The sequence below is a fragment of the Scatophagus argus genome, chromosome 24 (genome assembly GCF_020382885.2).
Source record: "Scatophagus argus isolate fScaArg1 chromosome 24, fScaArg1.pri, whole genome shotgun sequence".
Taxonomy (NCBI): Eukaryota; Metazoa; Chordata; class Actinopteri; family Scatophagidae; genus Scatophagus; species Scatophagus argus.
The window spans coordinates 9,932,867-9,943,218 of NC_058516.1; the positions used below are offsets into that span (position 1 = coordinate 9,932,867).

General features: G+C 42.6%; 1 protein-coding gene across 1 annotated transcript; it reads left to right on the forward strand.

Annotated features, from left to right (window-relative positions):
* Positions 1-829: 829 nt before the first annotated feature.
* LOC124055423 (zona pellucida sperm-binding protein 3-like) lies at positions 830-6,650 on the forward strand. The gene is made up of 11 exons (XM_046382258.1): positions 830-1,412; positions 1,512-1,608; positions 2,026-2,144; positions 2,222-2,340; positions 3,189-3,292; positions 4,009-4,186; positions 4,377-4,494; positions 5,409-5,500; positions 5,694-5,788; positions 6,196-6,324; positions 6,489-6,650. The coding sequence occupies exons 1-11, from the start codon at positions 969-971 to the stop codon at positions 6,614-6,616; spliced, it is 1,623 nt and encodes a 540-aa protein (XP_046238214.1). The 5' UTR covers positions 830-968; the 3' UTR covers positions 6,617-6,650.
* The last annotated feature ends 3,702 nt before the right edge of the window (positions 6,651-10,352 follow it).

Here is a 10,352-nt window from a genome sequence, read left to right on the forward strand (position 1 = left end):
GCAACTTCATTGCCAGAAAAAGCACAATCAGAATATATTTAGCATTTTTTAATATAAAAGAACTTTTTTTCTAACTTTTAAGAAACTTAAATGTAATTTTGTGAAGAAACATCAGGAGTCCAGGAGGTTAAGCAGACCCTAAAACAGACCCTGGGCTGCCATTACGGCATGTCTCTCATGTCCAAGATTTATAACAGCTATGTCAGTGTGTGACTGACATGCCTGCTGGCACAGGTCCAGGACACGCCCTCCTGTTTCCTGTCACATGTCACACGGACGCTCATGCATTTGGTGGTGGTGACATTTGTGAAGGCCCACTGAGGATGATCATAAATCTCCGGTTTTATGAGCTCCTCTGCTGAACTCTGCCGACTGCTGACCGCATCGCCTTGACATTCAAGACCAGTTGGCTCAAAAGACCCAGGAGGTTCCAACTCCCTGAGAGCGTTGATTGATTTGCCTCATGGGGGCAGTGAAAGCCACTCACTGTTAGGGTCAGGCTTGTTTCTGTTTATAAAAGTCTTTGTTCATTACCATCATGACAAGTGGAGATTTGGCAGACTGCAGTGTTTGCCTTTAAAACATTTAAAGCATTCAGAAAATTCTAGCTCTTTCTGTTGTTTTCCCACACAACAAATGTACGCACGATTATCTAAATTATCTTTTTTTTTAATTTTTTTATGAAATGAGTCTTAGACACAAAAACAGAGTTGGAGCTGACTAAACAGGCTGCAGACCTTTGGGATGAAAAGCCAAGCAGACATGGTCTAATCTGCAGTCATTCAGTGAAAAGGCAGAGAAGAAAGGAAAGTTTCAGTGGCTCAGTCCTCCAGGCTGGAATCCAATCAAGTCATTAGGAGTAGGAGGGGCCTGAGCCAAGTTCCCATCACTTGGTTTTGGACAACAGAGAAAAGCAGCAGCGCTCACTGACAACAACAAAAACTCTGGGTTTTGTGTGAAAAGTTGTAATGGGGTTCAGGGAGGTGGTTCTGTTCGGGTTTGTGCTTCTCCTCTCAGATGGAAATCTTAGTGCGGCCACAGAAAGCTGGTTTAACATCAGTACCAATGAGACCCTGAATCAAATCCCACAAGCACAAGTGACAACAAGCTTACAGCTGCCGAGGTCACTTCAGACAACAGGTCGTCAGTCAAACCGGACGGAGCACAGTGATCCGGTCCGATCTCCTGTCACCTACCAGCTCAAGAGCTACCAGCTCAGGAATCCGGCTGTCGGCAAACAAAAGCCACTCCAGCCTCTCGCGGAGCAGATGCAAACTTCTCAAAACCCACAGAGCTTCAAAACACTGACCTCAGAGCAGCTGGAGGGGAGGGAAACTGTTCAAGCTCAAGAGCTGTTAAAGTTGCCGGTTCAAGGCCCAGATCTGAACCCACCTGTCAAGCAGAGATCAAAGGTACCTTTTTTTATTTTAATCTTTATGATTTCCAAGCAGCCTTCTTGATCTTCTGCGCCATTTGAGCTCACTGCAATTCAATCTGAATGATGTTCGTAGGTGAAGTTCGAGCAGCGGGTGCCAGTGCCAGCCGCCAGCGTGGCAGTGCGCTGTGGTGAGGGAGAGGTCACCATAGAGGTCAAACAGAACTTCTTGGGTAAAGGCTGTCGGTTACTGTCATGTTTTGTCTTGTCTTTTTTGCCTGCAGTGGTTCATCTAACTTGCTTTCTACTCTGATGTCTGAAAAAGAAAGGGTCAGGTTAGAGGACCGAATTGGAAAATTGAATGGAACGGTGCAGATGGGACACTCAATGCTGATTACTGCAAATGGCAGAGAGTACACACTCTGCAGTCAATATTATGTTTCCTCTTATTTCTTCACCCCGATAAAGGAGCATTCTGCATTCCCATTCGGTGCTCAAATGCTGACTTTACGGTGATGCATTAAGAAACCTTTTTATTTGTCCTGTGCCTGAACCTGCACTTGCTGCGAGCGTTATTGACTGGACCACGAGAAGAAATGGCCTCAGGTAATGATCCTTGTTTAAGCCGCATCGTTTCCTTTTGTTCTTAGGAAACAGACAGCTCATCCGTCCAAGTGATCTGACCTTGGGAGGGTGTGCTGCTCTCCACGCTTCTGACCACATCCTGCAGTTCCAGACGGAGCTACAGGGCTGTGGCAGCACACTGACGGTGTGTGGATCTCTGACTCCTTTGTGTCCTTTCACTCTTGACTATTTGAAGTTGCTTTAACTGTGTGTTTTCCTCAGATGACTGAAGAAGCCCTCGTCTACTCCTTCGCTCTGATATACTCTCCAACACCCATTGGAAACACTGTCATTTTAAAGACCAACCCTGCCAAGGTGGTAATTGAATGCCACTATGGAAGGTGAGTAAGTGTACCTGCCCTGTCAGGTCCAGTTCTAACTTGCACAGACAATTCAGGATATCTGCAGGGTCTTGAAAACTCTAAATTCAGCGACAAAATGACAATATTTCACGCAAATGTCTTATGGGCTAAAATGAAGACATTTTATATCCAAAAGGTCAAAGGTCAGCTTCACTGTGACATGATGTTTTCTCTCCGTTAACACTTAATCTTGGGTTTTTGTGTGTGTGAAGTATCCATGGTTTAGAATTTCTAATTTCTTCGCAGCAATGTCCACATCTGAAGCGTCGTAGTCCAATACAAGCTCACTGGTTTTGATGACGCCGAGCTGCAGGTGATTGTCGTTGCACCATGTGACAACGTTCTCTGTCAGTCGCCGCATACGTGATGGCAGACATGGATGTAAAGTGCAGCTTAACGTGTGCAGGGAGGCATACGAATGCAAAGCGGTGATTTTAGTTTGAAGCGTTTCAATAAGCGCCATCAACTACCAGCTGCGGCTACTGTAGGAAGTTCACCGTCTCATATGGGAAAGAGAAGTGTTTTTTAATTGATCCCATTGACTATATCATGAAGGAAGTAATAAACAATGTTTTTCTTCATACTTCAGCCAGTATGACCTTTTAAAAACAAGTTTTAAATTGCATTTAATGAGGTATTAAAAGGTCTTTAAAGTCTTGAATTTAACCCTGCAGGAACCCTGTTATTGTCATTTTTACCACTGCTTTCCTGTGTTATGTTACCCTCTCTCTGCTCCAATCTTTCCTTTTCGAGTGATTCATATTCCTCTTCCTTGATGAGCCTCTCTCTAGTTGAAGTGCCCGTCCTTCCTTTAATTGTCCTCACAGGAGGCATGTTGTGAGCAGCAACGCTATGAGGCCTACCTGGAAGCCTTTTGCCTCCGACACGTTCGCAGAACAGCAGCTGCACTTCTCCCTGCGTCTCATGACAGGTGGGGATACGTCAAAAAAATAAATAAATAAATAAATAAAAACACACACACACACACACACACACAAAAGTGACAAACCTCAAACTGATGTTCCGTAGTTTAAAAACTTTGGGTTGCGCCAGACGGTTTGCCTAATTTCCCCAGCGATGGCTTTAATTGCAATCACTCAAGACCTTGTAGACTTTGCAGCGGCTGTTTAAGATGCTAAACGGCGACTTGATAAACAGGAGGCAAACTTTTGATGCATGGTGATGAGCTGAAATTACATGCCTTGTAGGCTGTAGCTGACCCAGCAGGGTCACGCACACAATAAAGCGATCAATAAACAGCTGATTATGTTTTCTAATTAATTCCGAGCTACAAGCTGAGATGGTGACTGCGCCAACTTGTTGATTTTTAAAAGTTGGCTTAGCCCAACTCTAAATCATCTCCTGTTTACTTGTTGTAAAATTAGGGAGGACCTGAAAGAAATTATTGAAGTTCTAAACTAGTTCTTGCAGGCGCAGGCCCTCATCTGTTTCTTTTCCAGGTTAATGACGACGCTACATCTGTGATTCATTTATTGCTTCTTTAAAGTACTTTTCTCTTATTGTTACAGTATATCCTATTCGCTGCTGCTGCACTGACTCCCCCACAGGCATCATTTAAGTTTCATCTAATCAGATTGATGGCCCCAGCCGTACTTTTCCTCTTGTATTCTTTTTATATTTGATTAGAGGACTGGCAGTCACAGAGACCTTCTAATGTTTACTTCTCGAGTGACGTGATGCACATTGAGGCGGCGGTCCTCCATGGTCACCATGTTCCTCTGAGGGTCTTTGTGGACAGCTGCGTGGCCACCGTGAACCCCGACCCCGCTTCTCATCCCAGATACCCCTTTGTCAACAACCACGGGTGAGAAGCTGGTGATGTTCTGTGTAGTGTATCAGAAAGGACCAGAAACTTAATATATAAACAAGTGGCGCTGTTTGTCCGACAGAGTCAGCTAGTCATAATAATCAAGACTTACGTTTGAAAGATGCAGTTGCATGTCACACTGTATTTCTCTGTTTACGAATATGACTCCTGTATTTTACCATATAAGGTGTTTAAGCGATGCTAAGCTGACAGGAGCCAAGTCTTACTTCATGCAGAGGAGCCAGGAGGATAAACTTCATTTCCAGCTGAAAGCCTTCAGGTTCCACCAAGATCACAGTAATTCAGTAAGTACAGCTTGTACAAGATGTGTGTATACACTTAAGAACTACTGATCATACTGTCACTTCAGGCAGGTTTTCTTCCCTACACTTTCTTCTGTTCTCTCTCAAAGTACTCTGATCTCTGTAGAGAGGTGCCTGTTGATGTGACCATCTTCAGCTATTACTCTCTAAGTTGTATCTACACCTAACACCTAACACCTAAGTTGTATTTCATTAATACCCTTGGATGGAAATGAGCGGCCTCCTGTTAAAGTGAACTATAATATAAGTTGAAAAGGCCAGAATGGAGCAGCGTAAGCCAGCATCCACTCAGAAAACCTTCTGTACATCCGTATAATCGGAGCTTTGGTTGACTCAAAACATTAAATGTGCTTTGATCATTTTGCCAAATAGGAAAACGCTAATCTAAATGTAAATGACTGTTTTAGAATTGGCTTAAAAAAAAAAAAGAAAAACCTACCATTATTGAGGGTTTTGGCAAAACAAAAACCCTCAATATTTGGGCATTATGGTTACATAAGAATACAACAAACCCAAAAATAAAAGGAAACCAAACAGAACTGTAGAGCATGCATCTGAACAGATTGCCATGTTGAATAATTTAAGCTTAAATATCTTAAATTCCCTTTTTTTTTTCTCCTAACTGGAGGTGTTGAATCACGTCTTTTAACGGGGCTAAGAGTGATGGTGAGATCTGCTGCTTCCACTTCAATAAAATCACTCCACTATACGAGCAAACATTTGGATTTTTGCACCAAAAACTGCAACAAAAAAAAATGTACATCTGGTGTGAGCTCAGAATTGTAGATGGATTTTAAGAAGACTGTGTTTAATCCAAAAGATTTCGCCAGTGTAGCTGGCGTGAGCAGCACATGCGTCAAGTCTGTGCAAATTAACTACCTTCGCCTTCCTCGCAGCTCTACATCACATGTCACCTGAAAGCGACGACAGTCTCCATGCCCATTGACTGGCAACGCAAAGCGTGTTCATTCTTGACTGAAGCAAACAGGTTAGTTAGATAATTCACTCAAACTTGAACAAATGGAACGCTGTGTGGTTATTCTTCTATTTGGCTAGTTTTCAAATCATATATGCAAACAGTTTGTCCTCAGTATTCTCCTCTATCTTTATTATCTTTTCTCTAATGCCATAAAGAGACACATTGAGCTTCTGTAACAGAATACGTTCTTGGCTCTGGACAGATGGGTGGCATCAGGTGGAGACAATAAGGTGTGTAGCTGCTGTGAGACCAGCTGCAGCGAGCAGAGACGGAAAAGAAGCCTTGCAGCAGATGCTGGTACAGTTTACAGAAGCAACACTGCATTACACTCAGGGGAATGAATCCTGAACACTTGGTACTGACACACTGGATCCATTTTTGATATCATCTCCAGTTATGTTATTCGAAGCATTTGCACATATTTTGGGATGGTTAGCAAAAGATTTCATAAAAAGGTATTGCTGTGTCCTTTAGAAATGAACCAAAATGTTTGCTAGCAACAAATATAACCAGACTAACAAAGAAGTTGGGGATCCATCCATATTTGGACAAGCTAAGTTGCTTTCTTTTTGCACACATGCTGTTCATGCAGCTTTCCGAGGGTTGATTGTTTTATTTTTTTATTTTTTATCCCCTTTCAATTGTCCGACCAATCGGTCGTATTGTGAATGGTTGAATCAGCTGGCTAAATGCGCTTCCTGTAGATATACAGTGGGAAGGGACGGCTGCTCTGGGCCCAATCCTGCTGGAGGAGAACATCCGGGGGGAAGGGCCCTCCCAGGTGCATCCAGAACCAGCTCCTCTGGTCCGGACAGGTGAAGTGACTCAAGCAGGTAAGAAGGCCCCAATGGTTTTCACACATGGAGGAACACAACTGGAAAATGTGTTCATTCCTTCCGCTCCCCCCTCCCCTCCCCACGCTCACCTTCCTGCCGTCGTCTCTTAATTACCAATGCTGTAACTAATTAGACCCCTAATGTCTTCTCTCCCTCCTCAGCCTCTTATTCATCAATAACCCTGCTGTGTGGGGTGGGTGCAGCGCTGGCGTTGGTGATGCTAGTTTTCATGGGTGCCGTCATATGCAGAAAACTACACAAACCCACTGGACACACTGTCTGTACTTGATTTAAGACAATAAAACATTTGTAGCCAAGCCTTATTTATTCCCCTGTTTTTTCCCGCTTTAGCTGAGACAAAGAATGGACTATAGGTTTGTGTTTTAAAAGTGACTGACATTTACTCAAGTATAATTTGAGGTACTTGTACTTTACTTTAGCATTTCCAATTTCTGCTACTTCATACTTCAACTCCATTACGGTTCAGAAGCAAATATTATAAATATTTTACTTTACTTTTGTTTATTTGCCAACTTTAGTTACTCATGATTTTGTACTTTTAGTTCAGTAGTACAAACTGCAATTTAAAAAAATAAGTCATGATGTGATTTTATAGATTAAGATAAAATTTTATTGATATCTGAGGGGAAACTCACAACTGCATCCACCAGTTTCAACAGTGATCAGTGACGATCACATTACATGTCAAAATTGTAATCAAAATATAATATAATTAGTCTGATGTAATGCCGTTCTGCATAGTGAGTACTTCTAGTTTTAGTACTTTATATTTTGATGCTAATGCTTCTGTGCTTGAGTAAAAATTTAAATGCATGACCTTTACTTGAAGCGAGGTATTTCTACACTGTGGTATTGCTACTTTTACTACTTTGTGGAGTGCTGCAGTCCTCTGCAGTATTTCTCTGCAGGAGATTACTATATTTGGCTGCCTCTGCATCGTATTCTGCATAGGTGAAGTGTTACAGGCTCGCCTGGGTTAAAAGGGGTTAAGCTGTAGTGTCCAGCCTTGCAGAAAATGTCCTGGCCATAAAATGTATGTTGTGTACACAATGTGAGGCACTGTATATTGCTCTATCAATCATCTTGCTTTAATGCCAGACAGGGTTTCCCACTGGTTTTGAGGTGTAATGCAAGAAATGAATATCTTGGTGAATTTGATGGTTTTCATAGCGTGCAGGGGCGTGTCTGGATTATTTTAAATTGAGGGTATATACCTGTATATTCATACTAATGTGTGAATATACATGTATTCAACAAGAAAGGCCAGTGTATGAGGTATGAAACGAGCCAAAGTGCTGCCCTTTATGCTGAATTCATGCATGGATGATTTGTATGGTTAATTTTTCGGGAGCCTGCAGCTGGTTCAGCCATCGCCCTGATCTTGGGGAGATAATTTAATACAAACCATTACCGAGCTGCCATGTATTTCACTTAAGCTGCATGAGATTTTTCCATCTTTGTAATAATCCACATCTAAGACAAAGAAAACCCTCCAAATATGAAATGAAAACCGGCGTCATTGGTTCCGTGCTGCGAGCTAAAACATAAAGTAACATCCTGGTAACAATAGTCATATTTTAGCTTTGGGCCATTTTCAGCTTTTCTCTTTAATTCACCCCCTCCAGCTTTCTGCCAGTGGCGGGGTATTCGTAAAATGGGGCTCATCATGAACTGTTGCTCACAAGCCCAGGAAGACGAATAGACATAATTAAAAAGCCCATAAAGGCAAGAGCAGGGGCTTTTATTACAGTAATATGTGAAGGCCTTGGTTTAATGGGGTGTTTGTTCCCGTGTTCCAGGGCTGACGGCTGTGCTAGTTTACTGCCGGAGTGATGCTGACCCCCCCCCCCCTCCCTCCATCTCCAACACACCAGAGGCTAATAAAAAGCCATACCTAACGATACACCAGCAGGAAGCGTGACAGCGACAAGCAATGCACACTCAGAGGCACAGTGATAGACTCACACCCACAAGCTTCTCCCTAAAAAAAGAACCATTGAGCTTGCGTGGGGGGGTTTTATTGTGATTTTCAGATAGAGGAGAGAGAACAGAGAACCATAAAAAGAGATAAGAACACCAAATTATTGGCCACTCTCGGTTCCATCCAAATGCTCTGCTTTTGGAGTATGCTAAAGCAGGATTTTCTCTGCACACACTTTGAATTTGCATGTATTTTTTTATTTTATTTTATTTTATTTCATTTTATTTTATTTTATTTTATTTTTTGTTTATTCTGGCCACTTGGGTGCTGCAGAATGAGCTATAAAGACAACATTAAAATACCTTATAAAGCTTGCATGGTGCACATGTTAGCAAAGGGTTTATTTGAAAAGGGACAGTGTTTACTTAAATTGCAAAGCTAAAACATTATATTATGACAAGAAAAAAGTCATCCAAGTCCTCTAACACGTTAATTTCTAGTGTGTTACGGCTCGTCAGAGTTGGCACTTGTGGTGTGGTGCCCCAGAATCATCTCATCAGTTGACCCAGAAATCCTAGCTACGCTCCTGCATAATGTGCACTGAAAAACATTTCCTGCTCAATTTAATTTTGGCAAATGTGGCTCAATTTTCCATTTAGGAGCTAATAGACACTTTTCCCCATTACATCCTGACTGTGCGATGCATGCTGCAAGTGTTTTCGACATTCAGAAGTAGCCTGCAGCTTCGAGACGAGTCAACAGAGTGTAAAAGGTGCTAATGTCTTGTTATGGCCGCAGAGGATCGTCATCATTATCATCATCATCATCATCATCATCATCATCATCATCATCATAGCAGGAGATGTCCGCCCTCCCACAGATGTCTAACGGTTATGGCGGCATGGACTCAAGTTGACAAGCAAAATGGCAGAGAGTCCTGAATCAGCCATTTTCTTCAACAGGATGTGCGACCTCGAGGGCACAACACACACACACACACACAGAGGTCATCAAAAGTAATGGTGTGTGTCCAGTTTCAGGCAGGGAGAGTCCTCCCATGTCTGGCAGCCATAACGATATTATTGCTGTAGATGGAGCGTGCTGGGGAATATTGTTCCACACCATTGGTATGCTGCAGACGTCCACTCGTACCACACACAGGTGCTGATGACAGGAGTCGGTATTAAGACCAGACCTGTTGGTTGATGCTTTTGACAGGAAACCACAACATGTGGATTCCTCCCGGAGACATGAAAACCGCACTTATTTTCAGCTGTGGAGTGGATTTATGCGTTTTAATTTTAGGTGGCCATCATCAAAGTGCTGAGTCATTACTCCAAGCCTTTTGAAAATTCTAGGCAGACGACTCTATCATTTTTCAGAAATACTATCCAACACAAAATATTCCCCTCCCTCTTTGAATTTAAATAAATATCAAAGGCTCTTTCATTTCACCTATGAATGCTCATTGTGTTATCATACGCCTCTGACACAGACTGCAATATTACATCTGGGTCTGGTTAAGAGAATCCACGTGCGCATAAACATGCGCGCGACCTCTGTCCAGACCCATAATTAACCCTCTTAATTATGAGACCAAAAAGTTGCTAACGAAGGAAATGGATTTAATTAGCCTGGTCTTAGCCCAGGCACGTGTGCGCGCCATTAAAACACACACACACACACGCACACACAAAACAATTAAGCCTCTTTTATCCCCGGCTAATGGCTTCAGTGACTCAGAGCCTTTCTCATTAAGACTATCAATAATATGCTGATTACACGCATCCACCGGTTGCCTCTTTTATCAGGGCACAAAGGGACGAGTGTGTGTCTCAGAGGAATCAGGGGTGGGGCAGCCTGTCTGCGCAACCTTATCTGCTAAACTAGAACGTTCGAAATGTTTGGCTGGAGAAGCTCAAAGGGGCCACGTTTTTATTTTTATTTTTTATTTTCTGCAGTTTATCTTATCAAGGGCCACGTGTGTCTTTCATAGGGAGGAAATGGCTATGAAGTTGTGCCGCTGAGGGCTTTATTGTGGTGAGATAATAGACTGAGGAGTGACGGTGACTGTAGGGGCTGT